Here is a 23,948-nt window from a genome sequence, read left to right on the forward strand (position 1 = left end):
GCTTATCATTCTCAACGTATCCTGTACTGAACACACTCACCCTCTCTTCGAAAACTACTACATTAGAAAAATCCACGACCTTTACACATGTAGACTAGTACGAGAGTTTTACTTCAGTACAAATAAACTTAACGTTAACTTAGTGGAAATCGCCAATTGACATCATAATGTTTCTGCCTACAGCACACGCCACACAGAAATGTAGAACGCTATTAGACTTAGAACGAATTACAGCAAACAAATGCTTCAGAAAAATTTGCCAAGGTTATTAAATTGTAAAATAGACATTGACATCCGAAAATATGAATCCTTCAGAATTTAAGGCTTTCTTACATTCCTACACCTGTGCCTGGCTGCATAAAATGTAATATATTTTCTCTTCATTGCCTCTTTTATATGTTTTGTATCAATTTTTTCCAGGAGAGACAAGCTGTGCAAATTCATGTTCATTGTTTGCTTGTTCAGCTTATCGTTATCTGGACTTGAAACTTGTTTGTATAGGTGTGACAGTATACTTTGTATGCCTTGCTTTTCCGAGTTGCTACATCTCGGTGAGGTCGACGGCCTCTCAATCTGTATACCAGACATAACTTCACTAGCGAAAGAACGAGACACGAGGAGAAGAAGAACACAGGACAACTCTGGGACAACCAGCAGCTTTTATCTCATCCTCCGCAATTATTTTCAATAGAAACCAATAAAATACTATATTTTTGAACCTACTGTCATTCATCAATCTGTTTTACTTTGCTTCTTTTTCACTGAACTTGCTCTGTATTGCATGCAGATATTCTTATTCTGCACTTGACTGTATAGGCGATATTCCTCCTCTACAACAATAAGCACGCTCATCGCATACCACCTTTTATACTCTCGACGAGTACCAGAACACAATAATTACTTCATTCAGCAACAGAACTTTTCAGACGTCATGCGAAGATGCGCTAGGCATGTCTACGAGCACCAGCGCACGCTGTAAAAACGTGAGTGATAATTTTTCATTACAGGCAAAAGACAGTTGTTTACTGCAGCAGCTATTGCAAAAGTAAAAAAAAAAACAGTACGCTTTAGTTCATCAATGAGTGCATCTTTTTGCAATCTTCCACGAACTCCAGTTCAAAACCTTCATAGAGTACGCGCCAACACTTCACAAAGAAAGATTTGACTGAGACATGGCATTTTGCGAAGCGCGCCTACATTCTCGGATGTTCCACCTGAGGCAAGTATGCGAGACATAAAATCAAAGCACGGCCGTAATGGTTGCATGAGGCGTGCGTCGACTAAACGCTATTCGCATGGGGGCAAGTGGACGCTATAAGCGTAAGGAGCAGTGCGTGGCAAAGCATACAAAAATAATCACTCTACTCGTCCACGAGCACGCAGAACGCAGCCACATTGATACGCTGGCAAGCCTCTTGGGTCGATCGTACGTAGCTATCGACACTATCGATCCACTTTAGTGTCACCTGTAAACACACTCAATAGTTCCAGAGTGATATATGGGCCCGAAATGAAAGCGATCGTCCCTCTTATGTGCTACGCAATTGTCGACAACGTCTTCTTACAGCCGACTATCTGCAACAGCGCTCCGACCCAGCCTTTGCTACCCCGTGTCTGCAAGGCTTCAGTTTGGATTTGCTGTGCGACTTGGCTTTTTCCAACTAATTTAAGCTTGTCTGGTGAGTTAAGGCTCATTTTCTTTATTTATTATTTACCAACGAACAAAAGAAACGGTTGAAAGTGAGCTGTATCCCTTTTCCAAAAAACTTGATATATATGTCATACGGCGTATGCGCTCATTATTTCTGGTGCAAAATGACGTGCTGCAATAAAAGATTATATAAGAAACTATTCCTTTATTTTATATGGCTATATGGCGTCATGCATTCAGAGTTGTTTTTGATTTCTATCCATAATTATAAGGATTAGAAAGTACTTTCACTTTTCGCACGTGTCTAATCTCATCAACGTACAGAATGCTTGAGAAGAGTGACTTGGTTCTTGGAGAAGAAGCAAAGAGACTTTTATGAGCATAATGATAAGTTACTAATGCGATTAAAGTGTGCGCCAGTGTGAACATTTTTGTCGTTTGTAAGCGCATTTACTCTTTGCACAGTGCGAAGTAACAGCATAGTTTTGGTTAAAGTTCATTTCTTCTGTATGCCCCTTCGGACGCTGCATAGCGAAGAATAGTGCGCCGCCTCCTGAAGTTGCTGACACATGATCCGCAGCTCACGATCATCTGCAAAGAAAGAACGGTGAGTGTAGCTGTAGCAAAGCTCAACCCCATAATGGTCGAGAAAAAAAATTATGAACACTGGCTAAAATAAACACCATCGCAATGTTCCGGTGAGTGCGTAAATGGTAAGGTACAAAACGACCCATATTGTGCTCAGGGGGGGTGGGGGGGGGGGGGGGGGGGTGGAGGAAGCACTTATACAAGCATAGAAAGGCAATGTTGTAAGCGGAAGATTGAAACTCGTCTTGACTGATAATGCCGAGGCATGAAAGAAACAAACCTTACACTGTGAAGGATGGTGGCGTCCAAGCCAGTGGCTTAAAAAAAAAATTGCTGGTGATTAACCCAGTCGCACCATCCTATGTTTGCCGCATACATTCTCTGGGGAACTTTAATTTGCAGAACCGAAATTTCTGCATGGTGGCTGAGTGGAACTGACACGTTGCAAGGCTCAAATAAAGTGTGTTTTTGAACTTTACAGCGCCTAAGCTTCAAAAACACACAGAGTCGTAGGAACTGGCGAAGGAAGGTACTTCAACCAATCAAGGAGACGCAGAGGCGCAGATTAAACTAAGCAACACAGCCAGTTTTCTTGCTGCTTGTGTATTGACATACACTTAAGTTCATACGCGAAAAAAAAAAAAAGTACGCGTGCGAACTCTACAAAAGGTATACGGACGCTTTCAATCCTCACTCCGCCGTACAAACGATGATAGCAAAACCAAACAACCTTAACAGCGTCGCCGATAGTAAAGATTGCTCAGTAGAATATTCTTGCTCAATGATTTAAATGTGGGAATACTGAAAAATTGCGGCTTTCTGAGGTTACTGTTGTTCAGCTCGGCGATTTATTCAAGGCGTACTAGTTTTCACAGCTATTGAGCAATCTACCAGCTATCCCGCGAACCACAGATTGCTGCAGGTAGAAGGATACTTTATTCCGTCCTCTTAAACCCAAAGCGAACTGCAGCTCTCACTTTCTAAGTTATGGTTCCCTCTTGGCGCAAACAACTCGCGATACACTGCTGATAATGCAGCCATGATTTTCCCAGCCAGAATGGATTTGATTGCAAATTGCTGTCACTATTTTAGCCCTGCCTAGAAATATATTTCTTGAACTGATGCTCTCTCTCCTCGTTATACAAAAATCTACCTTTATATGAAGTCGCATCGCGTTGTTCGCCTTATACAAAAAACAAAAACAAAAACATACCCAGATGGTCAGAGCCGCAAGCATGATGACAGCCGCGTTTTCGTAGCGTATGTTTTCTGTTGCATACCTGCTAAGCAATGGCGCTATCGAAGATCTGTTGAAGAAATGAAGATAGTCTTGCGTGTCTTGTCCATGCCAAAGGGGACAAGCTCTGGTAAACTAATAATTTAAGGTTGCTTACCCAATTGTAATTGCGCTGAACAAAAATCCGCACACCGTTGCATAAGTCCACAAACTGTCCGGGAAGCCTCGTTCACTTTCGGCAGATAAATGCAGATAAATATAAAGGATTTAGCGATTACAGAAGAGAAGTATGGTTGAAGAAGTGTCGGCGGCAAAACAAACACAGAAATGAACACCACCTAGCTGATGCAACAGAACTGAGACGCAAGAGAAGTTACAGTGTGCTTGTTGCATAAACCCCTATTCATTACGCATTATATCCAGGGCGTGTTTGTTCATGCGTTTATTTATTTATAACTCAAATGATCGACTGATTTCCTGGGTTTGAAATGAAACTATTGGCCGAGTTCATTCCTCCAATAGCAAGTTATAGGACGACGAAGTATGAAATTTGACACCATAGCTACACCAACTTCACCTTCACATCATAGTTCTCAACATATTTTATATACTAGTACCTGGTTAGAGAAACAATGGATTCGAATTTTCGTGCTACGGTGCGCACGTAATGTACAATGCTTTCGCAAAATAATATAAAAGATAGGAACAATGTCTGAGTGCACTGAATAGCCTGATATCCATCGCTAACGTACTCTCAAGCCGTACACTTAATAATGCGATTTAATGAGTAAAGCAAAAGTAAACTTAATACATGATGAAAATGTACTGTACTAGTGAAACAATGTAATGATATCAACCACTACATATAATCTATGACCTATGACCAAGCGAATAGCAGTGAATCAGCACTTCGCGCGAAACAAAATCATGTGTCAACAGAGCATAAACAACCTACATTGCTTTCTTGAGGGCCATGCTGAAGCTTCCCACTACCACCGCAGCGCCGCCGAAACCAATCGCGCCTTGCGTCATGTACACAATCCACAGGTATCTGCATAATGTGGGCTCATGAAAATTCGCACCACACACTAAGCACCGGCATGCAAGTGGATGTACAAAGTGGGCGCTTATGAGAAGGCAGCTTGCGATCAAAGCGCAACGAACCGCTGCTTAATAATCTCAGCAACGCAGCAAAACACATGTGTACAGAGGCGAAGAAAACTGGACAAGGAAAGGAAGACGAGACAATACACGCAAGAACTATGTTCAACTGAGCAGTGTAGCTCATACTTATAGCATCATGTTGGAGAGGAGGAATAACCGCGAACTTGACAGGACTGAAGAACGAGAAGAGGACAGGACGAGCGGTAACTAGCAACTGAAGTTTATTGAAAAAAGACATGTAGCAGCAAAGGTTGCATCTGCGCATAACCTACGAGAACGGAGATAGTGACGCGTGGAACACACGAGACAGTTAATGAAATACATCGAAAGGAAGAAAAAACGAACAAAAAACAATGAAATGCCCGTCACAGGTTTAACAGAAACCGGGTCTCTTTATCTAAAAGCGCCACTAAAAGTGTCACTGATGTTGAATGCCAGTTCCCGTTGCGATGCGGCAGAGTATACGTTGGCCAGACAGGTCAAAGTCTAAACGATAGGCTACGAGAGCACTTCCGGTCCTTGAAACCTGATAATGGCGCTAATCTGCCGAGACACTGCAGGGAATGCGATGGCTGCTACCCACAGTTCAACAAAGCCACCATCATCGGAAGTTGCAGGTCGAGGCTTGACAGGGAGATTTTAGAAGCGGCACACATGCGCAAACTTGGGCTTGATATGTGTGTGAGTGAGCCTTCCGTGGCGCTTTTAGATAAAGAGACCCGGTTTCTGTTAAACCTGTGACGGGTATTTCATTGTTTTTTGTTCGTATTTTGTTCCTTTCGATGTATTTCATTAACTATCTCATGTGTTCCACGTGTCACTATCTCCGTTCTCGTACGCTATGCGCAGATGCAACCTTTGCTGCTACATGTCTTTTTTCAATAAACTTCAGTTGCTAGTTACCGCTCGCCCTGTCCACTTCTCGTTCTTCAGTCCTGTCAAGTTCGCGGTTATTCCTCCTCTCCACCATGTCAGAACAACTGGCCCAAAGCTTCCCCTTGTTGAACCTTATAGCATCATGACCATCATCAGTAGCCTAACTACGCCCACTGGAGGGCAAAGTCCTTTCACTTATCGCTCCAATTAATCCTCTGCTGTGCAAGTTGCAGCCACCTTATCCCCGCAAACTTGGCGATATGGTCCGTCCACCTGACTTTCTGTCGCCCCCTACTACGCTTGCCTTATCTTGGAATTTATTCTATTGCCTTTTGAGGTCACCGGTTCGCAATGCATGCTCCGCACATGCCCATTTTTTTCTTGCTCATTTTTTTCTTTGTTAAAGCAACGAAATCACCAAAGAATCATTTCTGCCATCAACGGTGAACCACCTACCATTGCCGCTATTCCCTTTGCCGCTATTCCCTTTGCCGCTATTCACACAACACGCACTCCCAAGAACAAGCAAACAAAAAAATTGGATTTCTCGTGCCTTGGTTTCCCTGATAATCCAGTTACTCATGTTTTTGATTAAATTAGCATTAACTCGCGTTTGTACTCTGACCCACTCTGTGCCCTTCCCGTCTCCTTCCCGTGTCCAGTTTAAGTTGAGCCTTTTTAATTAACCTCCTCATACCTGTCTCATAGATGAGTACCGGTAAGGTAGATCTGTTATGCCATGTGTTTCAACTAAGAGGCGCTGAAAATTTTAAATGTGCACTTTTTGAGTTAGAAGAAGGGGTTTTTTTTTGGCATAGTGTTGCCAGCGGTATAGCGCATCAGAATATAGCTAGAACGTGCTGAGTGGTATGCTGGTTGACAAATATCGAATCAACTGTTTAACTGTTACTGTTAGTCTCCTTATTTAATGACAGGCGTGTAGCCCAGCTTAAGCAATGTCCCCATCAGTGATCAGAATTTCGAAAACGCAGTTACCCTCGGCGCTGTGGCCCAACAAATTTCGGATATTTCGACGAATTACATGCACTGGAGAGGTTGTTTTGCCCGCAAACTTCTCGAAACCACGTGTATTTTGGCGCGATGTAGCCAAAATTTGTTGGGCTATAGCGCCGACGGTAACTGTGTTTTCGAAATTCTAGAACTGATGTCAGTATTACTTACGGTGGGCTACACGCGTATCAATAAATAAGGAAAGTAACATAATGCAGTTTGAGCGAGGCATTCAATCAATCAATCAATCAATCAATCAATCAATCAATCAATCAATCAATCAATCAATCAATCAATCAATCAATCAATCAATCAATCAATCAATCAATCAATCAATCAATCAGCCTTTTATTTTCTCTATATTAGAGAAGGAGACAGGACTAAAAGCTCGGAAGCTTGACAGAGGTCCTGCCCCCTTTTTTCACGCGGCCATTGCAACAGACAAGCGGCAATAAATTCTGCGCTATACATTATAGCACAAAAGAAAATAACACACCTTGAAAAAAAAAGCAAAAAGTACCAACACAAAAATACATGCAGCGTCCTGACAAAACCTTGTTCAAAAAAAATTTCTTAATAACAGTATTTGATTGCTGGAAAGGGTCAAACATTTCTTTGTTTAAGTTATTTAATAGCACTGGCAGCGTATACGAGATAGATTGCGTGTACAGAGTGGCCAGTTTTCATAACACAGCGTCCCCACCACCCTTGAAGAGATCTACAGCTAGCTGATCCTCATCAGCGGCGTTCCCCCTTTGAATTGCTTGCCAGGCCTTCATTACTTCCTTACCTGCTACCAGCGGGTTTCCCGATTCTTCTGCACACCTGCATTGGTTATTATCACCGTGATCATTTCGGATACCGCACATATCTGTGCAAAACTTCTTGGCTACATTGTATGCGCATGCAATCAGTTTGAAAGGATGATGTGATGAATTGGGATGAATCATGGCGTTAAGCCCGTCTCCTACTGCGGTTTTGCGCATCATTTTCGTATCGTGCTTTCATTCTGATCGCAAGCGTACATAGGACGCAGTCGGAATAAAGCTGAGTGACAGTTGGCACTTTTGTGCGTTATCTCCTCTTACGCTTAACTGGATAGAAAGCTAAGCTAACTGGATGCAAGCTACGGATTTCGGGACGGAAAGCAACGCAAAAAAATACTAAACAAGGGAAAGAGCGATAAACCCACACCGCGCGTGTGTGGGCCGCTTCTGTCTAGTGTTTGTGGCGCTTTGAGCTGCTTCCAATTTAAAAATGGGCCCTTTTCGCTGATTGATGTCTGACATCATTCCAACCTCACCCTTATGACATAACAAGCTGCGGTAGCTTATTGCTTTTGCCGTACAGCTACTAATTCCAAAGTGGCGGAATCGAATCCCAGGCGAAGCGGCCCTGTTTCGACACAGTGGAGATGTAAAGGCGCCATTGTGCTGCGCGGTGTTAGCGCGCGGTAAGAAGTTCCAGTTTGCGTCGATTAATTTAAACTCTTTCACTGCGGCAGCCCTCAGAGCGGCTACTTGGAATGTGTCCTTGTGACAGTCTCGGAGGCCATTGTTCACTGCACTTGCATCGCCTCAATACTAACAGATGGCGCCTCTTACTCGCATCGCAGGATGTGTGATCGGAAATGCGTGATCAGAAACGGACTTCCGTATACCAAAAAAAAAATATAGAAACAACGATTTTTTATTTACACTCTAATTGTACAATTTGTGCGCACTTTGTTGCTGAAAAATCAATGGCGAACGGTAAAATGTTATACCATTACTCATGCTCTGAATGCCAACGGTTGCGTGAACAATATTCATAAGTAATTGATACCTATTTATGGTTTATATATGAATATTGCTCACGTAACCGTTTACTTATATTATTCATATATATTTACGCGGTGGTCGAATTTCCATCAAGGAAAAATTCTAGCGGCCCGTGTACTTGCGATGTCAGTGCACGTTAAAGAACCACAGGCGGTCGAAATTTCCGGAGCCCTTCGTTACGGCGTCTCTATACTTTGAGTCGCTTTGGGACGTTAAACCACCATAAAACTCACAATCAAAACAGACATATTTATCTCGCAATATTTAAAATTTAATGATAGTGCCAGTCATGAAGCGCAAAAGTAACGGTGGGGGCACGACAGGACCACGATACCTCGACAGTTGCGTACCAATTGCACTCGTATAACTACCAACCTGTTTTATGACTAATACTGTTGTAAGACAGTATTAGTTAGAATGTGACTTACTAGCTGTAGAAAACTGGTTAAAAATGGCAAATGTGTTTAAATATTGCTAAGTGCAAGTTCATGCATTTCCATAGACGCTCCAACTCAATACCACATACTCGTAGCTACCGTATCTACTGTTCTCGTTTACACGCTACTAAAGCACACAAATATCTTGGATTACACCTGTATGACGATCTTACGTGGTCAACGCACATCAACCACACCACTGCAGCATCCAGCCGATCGCTTGGCTATCTTCAACGCTCAATGAAGTTTGACCCAGCTCATGTAAAATTACTAGCCTGCACCACATTAATGCACCCAAAATTAGAATATGCAGCCGGCATTTAGAACCCACGTGAGGAATACCTTTCTGAGAACATAGAAAGTATCAAAATCACTCCATTAGATTTATTCGATCTGATTATTCATCCTGCAGAAGTGTAACCGATCTGAATAACCGATCCAGCTTGCCATTATTAAAGCACCGTCGAAAACTAGCCAGTTTAGCTCTTTTTCTTCTTGTCTACTATTCATTCCCGTTAAGCATCTACGTCATAAAACACTCCTAGTTTTCAACTCGTCACAAAAACAGTCAACAGGTGTCATACCCTTGCCCCAGAACACAAGCATTTGCGCAGTCTTTCTTCATCTGAACAGCAAAAGATTGGAACGGCCTTCCCAATGCCGCTGTGCTAATAGAAGACACGCTTGCATTCAAAGATAAGCTTAAATCTTTAGACACAATTTAGGTTTCCGTGTACCTTTTCCCTCTAACTTTGACCTATTGCGCTTTGTTTTACTGTGCGGTTTTTGCTGTTCTCTAATCCGTTATTTAATTCTTACCCACCGTTCAGCGCTTCTTCCGGTCTTTTATTCTTGTCATGTTTTTTGTTTTGTATTCAAAAGCATTTGAGCGTTTTGCATTTTTGATTTTCAGAGCTGTTTGCCTGTTTCATTTGTATTTTCAGCCTTGATGTTGGCATTGTACAGAATATGTTCGTTTCTTGTTGATATTTCTGTACAACCCACTCCTCATGTGATGCCCCTTTTTTGGGGTCGTTGATGTACTAAAATAAATAAATAAATAAACCTGCAGAACGTAGAATTGTTTGAAATCAGAGAGCTGCTAACACGGTGAACGTACAAAGTAGGGGACTACTTGACGCATCACAGACCAAAAAGCTTTCCAGTTCTACGTCAAAAATTACATCTCACCCTATGAGAGCCCGAAAACGGACGTACGGGAAAATGTGCAAAGGCTCCCCCCCCCCCCCCCCTTTAGGACCGCCACTGCGTGTGATAAGAGTATCAAATTAAATCAAATCAAATCAAATCTTTATTTCAGCATCGCAAAAATGCTGAGGGTCGTGGACAAAAAGCCTCTTTATGGGCTTGACTAGGCCCACGGCCCTTTTCTACATGGCAGCATGGCATACAGCAAGAGAAAATTGTTCCAAGTTAATTGCACAGAGCTCTCAGAAAGATGATAACTTTGAAGCTCTAAATCACAGCAGGGTGAGAAGACCACTCACCCTCAACGCTGAGGACATTTTAAGGGGCTGCATGAGTTCCACTACAGGACTCCTAAATAAACCATCCCTCTTCTGGTTTGTTTATCGGGTTTCTGGGGGGTGGTTAATGTCCCAAGGTGACTGGGGCCATGAGGGACGCCGTAGTGAAGGGCTCCGGAAATTTTGACCACCTGGGGTTCTTTAACGTGCACTGTCATCGCAAAGTACACGGCCAACGAGAATTTCGCCTCCATCAAAATTCGAACCCCGCGGCCGAGATCGAACCCATGTCTTCCAGGTCCGCAGCCGAGCGCCATAACCAATGAGCCACCGCGGTGGCTTTCCATGCGGCTTCAAGAGTATTGGTTAAAAGTGTACCTGCACCTCTTTGTTTTTTCCCTTTCGTCAATCATTCGTCCCTTCTCTCACGGCGCCCTTGAGTGGAGTTACCAGGAAGCTTCACGAGTACTGTGAACTCTTTTATAAAGCGTCACCAGCCTTAGAAGCTTCATGACGGCCTCCGTCTTAAGTTTCTAACCTGGAGGAGCAATTTCCGGCATTCTTAAAATGTTTCTGTTAAATTTTGATTCCTGTGTTTTTGAATAGGAATTCAATTTACCAGCGTTTTGGGTAGCCGACAGAATTGGTGTTGGTAATGTCGTGAACCCCCTTGAGTTTGGGACCGTGCTGCCCCAGCTAACCTTACGCCAGTACACAGCAGGCTTATGTGTACCTCCTCACGCGGTTAGCAAGCAAACACTTTCGAGAGCCTCTGGAGTGGGAGGGGCGTGAGGAGTGGAGTGGCAGATGCACAAACTCACGGCGGAATTGGCAGGAACGGAGCGGGACCCACGAAGAGAAAGGCCGTGGTCAGGATTATGAATCCAAGGAGAACCAAAACGTCCTCTTTCTCCTAAAAAAAAAAAAACACAGAAAAGTACGCAACTAAGAAGGAAACTGGAAAAAGGTCCCGATAAAAACGAACTGCAAAAGAATTTACGACCTAAGGACGGTAGTATCACAATTTTCGCAATCTGACGAGAAGTGAATCCACCTGCCATAAGTTCTAAGGAAATATACCACAAGTGCGCGAACAGCTAGTTTAATTTTCTTTCTGGGAAGTATACGGTGCTTTAAGACGGAACTTGCCCAAACATATTGCTCTCCTCTTTTGGAAAGGTGTAACGTTTTTCTCCTGCCTTCAAACCCCTTCACCCTCGTATTACCTTAGAGCTTTCGCTCCGAGGTACCCCCTTCGACAAAAGTAACCGATCAACAGGGTTTCCTTTTTAGCCGCACCCTACAGCTCTTACTGCCCGCCTACGTGCAATCCACAAGTGTCCCGCTACATGGCTAAGAAACAAACCCCGTTAATCGGTTACTTTTGGCACTCCCATCTGGCGCGCCGACTCGAGTGCGTTGCAGCGCATACAACGCACTCCATTAATGCCACGTCGACGTCACGAATTCGGAGCTTCCCTGTGATCTTCCTTGCTGCTTTTTTTCGCTCGCCAACGCGCCTCTGTGCATAGTTTCTGTTTTCATAACCCTCTCCGCAGACACGAGTTGGTCGACGCGCCGCCTGTCGACGTTGCTGCGAAACGAAATGCGGAGGTGATAGATCGAGTGCTCTATCACGGCTTCTGTGCACATCGGTGCGACTATTAAGGATTCACTGTGAAGCTCCACTCTATGAAGCAATTGTCTCGTGCCCTTATCAACAGAGTTCGCCCTTCTGCCTATCTTGTTCCGTGATATAGAGCTGTAGGCATGCAGGCAAGGCTCGCCTGGGTGAGGAATCACTCATGTGGGTGGAATACGATCTATGACCCAAATCGACCAAATAGGTTTTTTTTTTTTATCTTGTAGCCGAAAGTACAAAGTATAGTTTACACTTTAACTCTTGAGTTTAGGTACTCGTTGGAGGAAAAGTCAGGTGTGACCACCTCAGCGACTGAAAACCCAGAAAGGCAAGACAACTTCACCAAGGTTCTGAAACGACAATGGGGCTAAAGTCTGTGGAGTCAAACAAAGCTCCTTTCTCGCATGCAAGAAAAGGCAACTGGAGAGAAGCGAAACCTTCTGTTTCTGTTTTTTTTTCGTCTACGTGGCGTCGAGGCCACCTGCTGGAAATTTATAAATTGACTGTATCACAAACAAAAAACTGCTTTCAACCGCTCGACCTTGATGCGCCACTGTGATCGAGCTGCATACCGTGCATAAAGGGAAGATCGGTGATCAAAATAAAGTAATTAAAAACATGACATTAATCAACTTAGCACCTAGTAAATCGAAGCTGTACAAAGCAACTGTAGTGGTTTTGAAACAACTGTTTTTTTTTTGTTTTTTTTTGTGCGCTTAGCAATCCGGAAGCGTAGCTGTCACTAATGCTCAACATTCTAATCAATGCATTAGCTGCTACTTTGGGCAAACAATTAACTTTTAACAAGTTGTATTCTTGTATAGGCCACAAGCCAACAATACAGTTTTGCTTTCTTTTCGGTGCCAACAAAGTGTAGATACAGCGGAGAACTGGGGTTTGATCCCGCGACTTCGGGTATTTTACTCAGAAGGGAGCTGGCTGAATTGGTTTGAACGAATTTGGCTTTTTGCATATGTGTTAGAAAAATAAATGTCAGGGAAAAGTCTCACCATCTTGTATGTGAAAAGATATCCCCAGAAGAGGGCGCCGAGAGCGTACATGATGTAGAGGACCGAAAACACTGCAGCCACCTCAATGTCAGGTAGTCTGAACTGCCAATAATGGAAAACGAAGTTAATGCCGAGAACACAAAAAAGAATATTTCAACTGTAGCCATAAAATTCAGGCCTAGAGTACAGACGCCTTGAAGGGGAAGACATCGCCGGGCATGTCGCGCTCCTTAAAAGTGGTCTGTTGGTTCAAAATTGCTCTTGTTAAATTTATAGAGATCAAAAGAAAAAAAATCATTACAAAAAGGGGTTAGTACAACATTTGCTTTTATCTGTATGAGATGATAGGTGATGCTATGAGATCAATGACGACACACCACTACAAGAATAAATTCCCTCAACGCGATCTTACCACGCTTATCTCGGATATCTCAGGATAGCTCGGGCATTAACGAAGATATCAGGAATCCCAATATCAGACTATAACGGCGCGCTCAGCTGGCTCATTCCAGTATAAATACAAATAATTGCCTCCAGAACTTCAATGACTGCATGCAGCACTGTGCTGCCCGATAAAGGCATGTGCTATTTCAACATTTGCGCGCACTGACCTTGAACTGCCATAATTTAATGATCTCAAGGTAAAGAGAGTGATAAAACATTGTTTCCTTGGAACCAAGGATTCTGAATCAGTGTCAAGTCCTAGGATAAGAATGTTTACCTTCCTTACTTTAAAGAACTGTGGAAAGCATGTATTGTTCAGCACAGCAGGTTATTGCCAGACTTTTGGTATGCAGTATAGATTATTGACAGGAAGGTTTGTCGGACCTCAAAGTCTGTAATAAACATATTAAATGTACTTACCTCCCCTTCTTTGAGATGAAATTCCAGTGTTCCATCATGAAATCCAAAAGCCGCCATAGTAATTCCGACGTTTGCTATGCTGATAACCATAGGTGGAGTTATCAAAAGACGAGCGGCATTCTGGTCAGGTTGGTCTCTTGATATTTTTATAGCTTCGAAAAAACAAAACTTTGCTTAAGTGCGCAGGTGATAGGCAAATCAATGCAAGGGTTTGTCTGTGGATATACTCTAAGCTGATTGTGTCTTTAAATAACTCCAGAATAATTGCTTTCAGGATACCAGGGACTTAGTTTTAAGAGACAACGGTGCCATGAGAAGTTCGAGCAAAAAAAGCTTACATTTGGCTGGAGATCGCGACAAAGCGAGCGGTAATCCCAAAAACATCAGGCCACCTGAGATGAAGAAAGGTATGGCATCTGGCCACCACTGAAACAAAAAGGTAGCGTAAATAATGTTGTGAAGCTTCAAGCACACTGAGAACTAGCGCAGACATTACGCAGAATGGGCTTACCTCAATCAATGACGTTCCTATGAGAAAACCTGCTGTATTTGAAATGCCATACATGAACTCCATGGCGGACTAAGCAGCAAATAAGAAAAATGACGGAATCATAAAAGAGAAATTAGTTAAATATCTCATATCTTTCGCATCATTTCTGAATTCTGGAGAAATCATTGTCATTGCAGGTGAACAACACATGGGTTCTGAGACCTACAGGGTCATACCGTGGCTCTCGGCCGTCAAACAGAGCCCAAATTTTTCAGAAGTGAATGGCTATGTACCCGAAAGAAAGAGTAACTGTCAAATAATAAAGATGATATGCACATTACAAAACGTGTGGGGGTCTCAGAAATCTGCCGCCGACATCAGAATGCAGTATACAGAGAAAATGACCTTAATTTCGTTAGCGTCTGCGAAGAAGCGTAATATCTAAGCAAAAAAAAAAAAACGAAATAACAGCTCGTTTTCATTAGACATTCTACTGCGCTGCTGAACTGCAGATTGTTCGATCGCAGTTGCAGCTGTGATCGATGTTAGGAAACATGGTATATTAGCCAAGGCGCCATTCTCATAGCTGCGACAGTGCATTTTCTCCGTGGTACCCGGGATATCCAATCATGCAACACTGGGTTTCAGTTAATGTCCGGGCGGATATGCGTATAACTTCCGCATTATCTATTCATGCTTCTGCTTGACATACAGCCTAGGGCAAAAATTTGCGGATGGGGATTCACGAAAAAAAAAAAAATTATTGCTGCGTTGCCTCGTTAACCAGGCAGATTGTATTTTTTTTACTGTATTTTGATGATCTGCTAAACCCGACCACGCCACAACAAGTTTTGTTGCCGAGTCGCCAAACCATTTCGCGGAACTGAGGAAAGGCCATACTGCGCATGCGCGAGGAGCAGTGACGTCACACGGCGCACAGCTGGCGCGCCGCCGCCGTCGTTTCGCGGGTGACGCAGAGGTACCGCCGCCGCACTCGTCACTTGCGCATGGGCAGTAGGGGCGCATAGCTAGCGTGCCGGGGCCGCCGCAGCTGCCACGCGCTCTCCATCGCCTCTCTCTCCTCGTTGCTTTCGCATTCCTCCAGGTTTAACCAGAGCTAAACCACTGCCAATTTTTTTTCCCGCGAATACGCATCTTGCGAACTTTTGTCCATGACATTATGTATATAGGCGGGATACTGTTTTCTGGCTATGGTGACCACCTTGGAACTTTGCCTGTACATTGGACATATAACTCATGACGCTCATTGCTAATGCAAGTGTACGTTGACAGTCAGAAATACGTTGCTGTACTATAGCTGCAAGACGTATCGAAACGAGGCCTACGGCCAGAAATTAGCTGGGAACCATTGGAGGAATGCGGGATCGTTAAGGTAATCAATCGAAGAAGGACGCCAGCAGCTAACGGGAGAAAAAACCACTAATTACTTTCTTCGGCGTTAATTACGGTTGATTTCTCTCATTCGTCACGCTAACGAGCCTGCAGTTCGCCTAGCGAACATGTACTACGTCCCAGCACCAAGGGCAACAACTATAAAAGAAGTGATTCGCTCACAGCCTCGCATGAAGCGAAATTTGTAGATAGCCTAGGAAGGCATGCAGAACATAGGGAATGGCGTATGTGTTGCTCACTAACAATTATTACTCCGCAGCTTCGTTGACTTTTAAACGTTGCTGCGGCGTACAGTGTAACGACGAAGAAGGCATAAAAGAATCCAAATGCAACTCCAAGCGTCACAGCAGCGCCGACGAATGAGCTGCCTTCTGGTATCCAATACGCGGAGCTGTAGGGAGGAGAGAAAGAAGGTTTACTTTCACCATCAGCGAACAGAGCAAAATTATTGAAAAAAGAAAGAAAAAAATGAAAGCAGTGGTTTAGTAACATACACTAATATCGGCATAAATGGCTTACAGTCTTTTGCTTCGAGCAAATTGAAAGAACAGGATTAATTAAGACCGAGTGGGCTTAGGTAGAATTGTAGAGTTGTCGGCAAATAACCCGATCACATCATGTTTTAGTAACGACCAGGTTGAGAATGCAGACACCAATGCATGGTTTAGCTTCGCTTTCCAACTGCTGGTGGGGTTACACCTTACATTAATTATACCCGTGGTCACTCCACTTTGTCCAACAATAAAATAGAAGTGGGAGGTCGAGGCCGAAGGCCAGTGTGGAGAAGCTTCACGTACAATGCGAGATCATATTCCAGAATACCTAACTTTTGTGATCGCTAAAAAAATTTCAGTCTGTCTCGCTGCCGACAGTAGTAGGGGACAGAACGAAATGCTTTGCAGGATAAGCATAGCGCTCTTTAAGATGAGTCGAAAATTTTGCCAGCCTCAAGTTTTGAACCAGCCTAGAAGAGGTTATTATATATATGCTTAGCACGACGCTCCCCCGCTTTTTTTCTCTGTCACTATCGGCGTGTTCGGCTGCCTTCTCGCGCCTCATGTGCGGCCGGATGACGCAGCCGTTGCCAATCATCAAACGCTTCCAAACTCCGGCGCCAATCTCCCGTTGCATTTCAGGTTTTGAAGAGAGTTGCAGGTTTCAGAGGAATCAAGTTCAATAAACCAGTGCAGCCCTAGTGCCGCCGAGCAGGTTGACTCGCAAAACGATTGTATCACGCACGAAAAGTGACAGATGATGATGATAATGAACTTCGCCCTTCCTCCTTTATATCAGTGCGGTATCAGTCGCGACCTGTGCTTCCATCCAGTCGCTACCAGCATCTTCAAAGGACTGCCATGTCTAATCAATGTGACGATCTGTACTTTTCCGAGTGGCGCTCAGTCTGTGCAGCACCATTCATTCTGGCTATCTAATCTTCAGGAAATGAGGTTTATATAAGGAAATACTAGTTATAGAACACTTTATTCCGCCCTTAGACGATGACCTAGAGACTGAACGCGTTAAGCGCGTGATATAATATCATGGGCTGAAAACATAAGGGTCCAGTGGTTCATTGCGAGCCCAGCAAACTACTGGCTTCGCGGTGTCGTGTGTTCGAGTCCGGCTCGGGGGGCTTTGGTATCTTTTCTCTAGAATACATATTTCTGCATGGAAATTAGCACTAATTTCAACTGCAGTTTCGGCTGCAGTTTCGCCATGATTTCGAAAGGAACTTCGATGAGATCGTCCAGAGTTGTAGCTAAAAGCATTTCATGCTTAAAAAGCAAAACTACGCGCCGGGCATAAACTGCGGTAGGTAAAGGAGAAAAACGACATTATCATGATTCTCCCCTCATCATCATTCAAGTAGTTTTCTTTAGCGCACACTTAAGAAAATGTCCCCTACTTCAGTTTATTCCAAGCCTTCCGATCAGCAGCGGGTCAATATTGATGATGCCATGCGCTGACGCTTCCAGCGCAAAGAGAAGCGGCGAGCTTGGCATAAATGATTTGGTAAACAATATAAATATGCTGGATGAGCGGGTCTCAAGGACTTCTCCACTCGAAACGATAATCATACATTTGAACCTCGTTATAACGAAACGATTTATAGCGAAACAGTGGATATAACGAAGGAATGACGAGTCCCCTTGGAAGCTCGGTCAACACCAGCTATAACGAAGCTACGGGTATAACGAAGTACTCATCGGCCCCTTAAACTTCGTTATAAGGAAGCTAAATTATGTCTGCTTGGCGATATCTACATTAGAGTTCACGAAAACCTTTCAATTAATGTTTTTGCTGTGTTTTTTTTTTTGCGATAGTGCCACTTTTCTCCAGCTCTGCTGGGGAAGACACTTTCCATGACCTTAACTGACTTTAAAGAGATATTAATGACATAGCGGAGATGATTCTGTCTTTACATAAGGGTGAACAATTTAGCAGACGCGGGTAGTGAAAATGAAGAGCTCGTTACGAAATACATAAGCAACAAGCCTTCGTTAAAACCAAGAAAAGCATAGGATTTTTTTTTTATTTGGTGTTGCTCGACGAAAAATTAGTAGTGTAATTATTTTATACATCAGATATAATTGACTGGAAAGTAAAATTAAATGCAAGCACATGCTACTTGCGGAATTCGAACCCACGACCTCCTCATGTCATGTACGGTGCTCTACCAACTCAGCTACGGCGGCGGCTACGCAGCCTTTTGCTTTTAATGGCATTTATGTCGCGTGTAGCCTAACTTTGAGAGTGTTCACAGGCCTCACCCTCGACAGCGGCGTTCCTGGAACTTAGTGGCGAACATGGAATGTCATGTATGACCGCAAGCAAGTTCTAAGTGGAACATTATCTAACGCTGAGGTCGGCAGTTGTGTGAGAAGCGTCTTATGCTACCTATGGCATCACAACTGTCAGAACCGAGGCCCTCATTCAAGATTCCCACGGGGGTGCTTCCAGAGAGAGAACGGGAGGGGGGGGGGGGGGGGGTGGAGGTGTTGACATTGACGGCTGGTGCAAACTCCTTATCTATAGAGCACTATACCTGAGCGCCCCCGTGGTGGGGAGGCTGGGGGGGACCCTGCCACCGCAGCTGGGTTCAATTAGCTTATCTACTTGCTTTGTTAGCCTCCGCCGGAGACGACCCCCGGCTGAGTCCCCGTTGAAGCAGCCGGCGGTTGTGCCGGCCGAGCAAAAGCTCCCTTATTCCTGAGGGTGGTCGGGGACCCCACGCTAGACATTGGCTAGACCCACAAGGGAGCCCAAAGGCATGACGTAGGTTGTCACGTGTGCGCACTCTACACGAGATTAAAGGGTGGGGTTCCCCCTCGTGTGAATGAAGCGGTATGTAGACGAGTGACTATAGCGTGGAGGGATGCTCAGGGTGCCGCCTGCTGTCGACACTCCCTTCCACACGGGCAGCCATGAGCCGAAGGGGACATCATTGTTGCCATACCACGGCCGGACTGGAGCTCGAGCCCTGCCGTTACCGTATGAAGCATCGGCCAAAAAATAGGGGACGCCCCGGAAACCTCGCAGAATACGGTCAATAAGCTTGCCAGACGCGAAAAAAAAAAAAAACGCTGCTCAGGCTATTCCTTAAAAAACAATAACTTTAGAGGCGATCAGTTGTATTGATGCGGAGGAAATGCTGAGCATTCTACTTCCACTCGGCAGTCTATTCGAATTCTGGTTGTTTTCAGTTCTTATTCTATTCAAATCATGACTACGCAACTATTCAAAACGTGTCAGACTGATATATCGTTGCGAGTCCTCATGCCACATCCGGCGCACCGGCGCAGTGGTGCAGCGGCGAAGTGATGCGCCACTACACCGATAGGTGGCTGTTTCAAACACAACCGCCGATGAGTCTTGTGACCCAAGGTTGCTTTTCCCGAGTAATGCGGCGAAGAAATGCTCCCCGCAAGCTTCAACTTTGCCTATATATATAGTTCTTCTGGAGGCTGTCTATATTGCACATAGGCCTGCTCTTGACTGAAGTAGAGAACAAGAGGGGGAAGAGAGTGGTAGGTGAAAGATGGATAGAGGTAAGTACTCCTAAATAGCACCTGCCACATGCCACAATTGACAGGTGGAAGATTCACACACACGCTGAGGCCACCTACGGACAGTTTTCACCTTCATGGCACCCCTTAGTCATCGCAATAACAAAGAAAACCGCAAGGAGAGAGGACCGTTAGTGCCAGCCGAGCAAAGAACCCCCATGTCCGCTGGCGGACCAAATCCGGAAACTGAGTCACCATGCGGTGCGCAGTAGCCCTTGCTTAGGGAGGAACACCATAGCCGTGGGAAATGAGCTCGTTACGACACGCATATTAAGGAAGCAAACTGTCAGTGAAACCATGGATAGGATAAGCAATTTTTTTTATTCTGTGGTGTTGTTCAACGGTAATTAACCATGCAAGCAATACACTTGAGGCCGCGAAGTAATACCAAGGTGGTAGCAATAGACACGAATGAAAAAAAGCAAACGAAAATTTACTTACCCATATATTAAAACGCACGCAATCATACCGATCATTGCAAAGATCAGTGTAGCCTGAGGAGTGATACACTGGATCTGGAAAATTGTGGGCTTGTAAGATTTCAGCTTCGAAGGTAACGGAATACCTTATTTTATTTGAAGAACACATGCGTAACATACCACTGCGATGTTAATAAGGCTTCCAAGAAGCATAGACACCTTGCTGCTAGCGTACATGACGTTGAATTGCCATTGCTCAGCACGTTTTTCCAGTGCCTGAAAGGAAGGACAACTATTGCGATGGAGCGTCGCTTGAACAAGACCTAAAATTTGGTCGAACGTGCCAGTAATAACTTCTTAATCGAATAAAATGGAATCGGCAATAAATAAAAGCAGTTACAACACGTAACATGAAGTACGAACACTTTGTCTCCAAGGTGTCTCACTGATTCCCCTGATTATTTGTTATGAGCATAAGGTGTAAGCCCGGCACTCCCGTGCGACAAGTGTTGATGTAACACATGCCATGAAAACCTAATACCAGACACCTAAAGCTGGCATAGATAAGTGTGTATTGTGATTTGTTCACGTAGTTATCAGCGGCTGTCACGACTGGGTTATCGAGCAGTCGATTTCGACATTTAGTCGGCTCTCTCAGTGCGGCCACGCCAGAAGCTCTGGCGTATTTGCACAAGAGAAGTTTATCAATTTTCGCCGTGAACCAACTCAAGCCCAAACAAGGCTGGACAAGGAAACGACTAATTCAGAGCTTAACTTTCCTTGAAGTATTTCAGTGTGCATGAACAATCGATTCACGTTTGCCTGCATGTAGTTCTAGACGGGACTCTAAAACACATAGTATTCTGAAGATGTTCAAATATTCTACAAAGGCATTCTGTTTAGCGACACAGCCTCCAGCTTCCAGATGCATAAGGACAAGATTTAGTACTTAGATCATCCTAAGTATCTTGCGTTTGCTTTTAGAAGCCTTAGGCATAGAGTGTGCATCACGAAGATTTGTCCAGCAGCAAGTATGCGACTTGGTACAACACGTAAGCTTGTTTGTGAGCTGCCTTGTAAACCTCAACTGCCTTATTTTTGTTAACAATAAATATACCTGCGCTAAAATTAACTCCATGCTATGGGTGTTTTTTTAATTTATAGAAAATTCCCATGCATAGGTATCCTGTTATATCAACTTACGCAAACGCGTATGATATGGAGATATCATTAGGTGACATTTGTAAAAAACACATTCGACGCTGGGGGGATAACGCTTCGTGAAAGCCGAAGGCCTACGATATGTTGCCATCATCTGCATTACAAATGGCAGTCGCATGTAACACCATGATGCTGCCGTACTCATAGCACGCCCACCACCATTACAAATAGCTTATGCTATGTCTACTGCGGTGCGAACACCTTTCCAACCTTTATCCAACTGCTGTAACACACCATACGCATATCTCAGGCCCACGTAAAGTAGCAACGCTGGCACCTACCAAATGTGGTATGTAGGGAGAAATTAAGGCGAGGGAAAAGCAGGCGATGCCGTATAGACAAAGCAGAGGAAACCTTCTCAGGGCTCGAGTCCGGGTGGGTGGTTTGGTCTCTTCCCTTTCCAAGGCGCTCAGCTCCCTGTTCTTCTCTGGAAGCACGACTTCCTCTTGCGCAGCGTTCACATCCCTCTCGCTGAGGGGCGCCACGGCCATAGTTTCCACACTTCTAGGTCGAGAACGCTTGAGGCTACGCATATTTTCTTTCTGGTGAAAAAAGATGAAAGGGACTTTATGTGGCTTCATATGCCTTCCACTCGAGTGCTTGAATCGGGTATTTAATAGATAACTATCTGCCACACAAATTCACTTTCCGTGAAGGCATGCATATGACCGCAGTATGCGAAAAGGTTTGTCTCGCCTCTTGTTTGCCGCAATGGTGCTGGCAGTTGGATATTTGCTAAACCTGCGATACATCCTTACTCTAGCGCATCCCGGGTCACACCAAGATGAAAGTAATGGAATATTTTTTTCTGCAAGCGCCGTTGTTGTAAGCATGCTCACAAAATTTGGGATTTTTGTGTACAAAATCTGCGTTTTGCATTATGCCGCTAAGTTTTGGCTTTTACTAAGAGATGCGTCGCACCTGAGACGCGAATGATATTGCAGAAGTAATTCAACGACGAGAATTTGCGAAACGTCGTACATTTTTGTTATGCGAGTGGTTCTCAGTGAGAAATTAAAATAGGATATCCGCGTAAGGAACACAGAAAGTGCGGGCTAAGAAAAATGGTCGCTGAATGGGATTCAGAAATCTTATAGAAGGACTACCAAAAGGGACCATAATATTGTTTACGGTTAGTAGACGTTCAACACATAATAAAACGGTAAATCTGAATTAAGCACGCGTTCAACCTAATGGAATTTCTACGCGGTAGGTAAAATAAGCCAATAAATGTTAAACTGTATACTTACAGCGAAAAACCGGGCTGAGCTTGGTGGAACGACAACTCATCCAGTAAAGAGCTTGACAATTCCCTGCTCGCACCGAACGTGCATTTGCTGCATTTGCCAGGCACACATTGTTCATACGAAGACGCAGGCGTCCTTCAGATGCGCGTCGGAGCTCGCATTAGTTCGAGACCGGACATGACGTGGCGTCACCACCGAGACAATGCGCCTTCGAACACGGAATGCTCTCCCCAGTGAGAGGATTACGAATGACGAGGACTTCCGGTGATTTTGGGTTGAAAACAAATGCAGGCACGCACGGAAAGAATGATATGACTGCATGAGCAATCATGAGTCCGTTGGAGCTAATAAAAAAAACAAACACAAGGAAAGTGCTGCCCATTTCCCAAAGGAAAGCCAACCAGGCTGGTGTTCAGCCGGCCAGATGTTCAGCTGGCGTGCCTGACGGCCGCTTTTTCTGCGCTCCTGTGCTTTACGACTAAGGAAACTTGCGGAACGCTCAGTATTAAGCGCGGCCTCAGTCAGCCTGCGCTTAGATTCAATATTTTAGCAAGTTTGCTCCGTCATAAGCTGCAGGAGCACGGAAAACGCGGCCGCCACGAACGCCAGCTAAAGATTTTGCCGGCTGTACAGGAAGGTGCCAGAACAAATTTATTTAGTTAGTTAAAACTTTCAGCCCTAGTGGAGCTCACGCTGAAATGACAGCCGACAGATTAATAAAGTAACAATCGCGACTGCAAGCTGGCCGGGGATCAAACAGCGAAATGTATCCAAACATCGACTGCTCTCGAAATTTTGAAAAACGAAAACTAAGGACAGAGGCCAGTACGAACATCGCGGAAATAAAGATAATTTATCCCCGCCTTCGAATAATAATAAAAACCACTCTGTCTCACACACCTCTTTTTACCATTTCGTCTAGGTTACACTCATGCGTACCACGAATTGTTCATGTTCATGTTCAGAACGTACGTCGTTTTTCATCCTGTACGCACGAAGAATAACGGCGTACGCAACTTCAAATAGAAAATTTTCAGGCCCTGCACAATATTAATAAGTTGCCATCCAACCTTCAACTCATGAATTATCTGCTATTTCGCATGGGAAGCAACTTTTTTAAATCTTATTACATATTAACGTGGCCATATTTACTCAAGAAACAGCGCACGTTCTCGTTAAATTCAAAGCTGCCGGGAACCCGAAGTCAAAATACATACACCCCCATAGCATCCACCTGGAGTTCCAAGAAGGCAGTCTTGGAGGCTCCTGTTCTTTGCGTCTGCTCTGCGGTTCGCCCAAGTTTT

At 44.3% G+C, this 23,948-nt stretch overlaps 1 protein-coding gene across 2 annotated transcripts; it reads right to left on the reverse strand.

Moving 5' to 3' along the window:
• Window positions 1-1,886: 1,886 nt before the first annotated feature.
• Window positions 1,887-22,837, reverse strand: LOC149358981 (uncharacterized). 2 transcript variants are annotated; one of them, XM_089568955.1, is made up of 14 exons: window positions 22,648-22,837; window positions 21,679-21,939; window positions 20,357-20,452; window positions 20,199-20,272; window positions 15,934-16,081; window positions 14,299-14,367; window positions 14,126-14,213; window positions 13,788-13,939; window positions 12,924-13,025; window positions 11,093-11,184; window positions 4,432-4,527; window positions 3,634-3,708; window positions 3,453-3,546; window positions 1,887-2,242 (listed from the first exon to the last, which is right to left on the reverse strand). In XM_089568955.1, the coding sequence occupies exons 2-14, from the start codon at window positions 21,928-21,930 to the stop codon at window positions 2,141-2,143; spliced, it is 1,440 nt and encodes a 479-aa protein (XP_089425081.1). In that variant the 5' UTR covers window positions 21,931-21,939; window positions 22,648-22,837; the 3' UTR covers window positions 1,887-2,140. The 2 variants fall into 2 exon arrangements, with proteins under 2 accessions (XP_089425081.1, XP_089425082.1); XM_089568956.1 differs by lacking the exons at window positions 3,453-3,546; window positions 3,634-3,708.
• Between the last annotated feature and the right edge of the window lie 1,111 nt (window positions 22,838-23,948).

The sequence above is a fragment of the Amblyomma mixtum genome, chromosome 2 (genome assembly GCF_055824585.1).
Source record: "Amblyomma mixtum isolate Tamu chromosome 2, ASM5582458v1, whole genome shotgun sequence".
Taxonomy (NCBI): domain Eukaryota; kingdom Metazoa; phylum Arthropoda; class Arachnida; order Ixodida; family Ixodidae; genus Amblyomma; species Amblyomma mixtum.

Bases quoted from the DNA above. Each gene is read 5' to 3' on its own strand.
- LOC149358981 (XM_089568955.1), bottom strand. From the start codon at position 21,930: ATGCGTAGCCTCAAGCGTTCTCGACCTAGAAGTGTGGAAACTATGGCC. The intron at 16,082-20,198 runs GTAAGTAAATTT...TCCTCCCTACAG, and splicing joins GCGTGCGTTTTAATATATGG to CTCCGCGTATTGGATACCAG. The intron at 3,547-3,633 runs GTAAGCAACCTT...TTTCTTCAACAG, and splicing joins TTCAGCGCAATTACAATTGG to ATCTTCGATAGCGCCATTGC.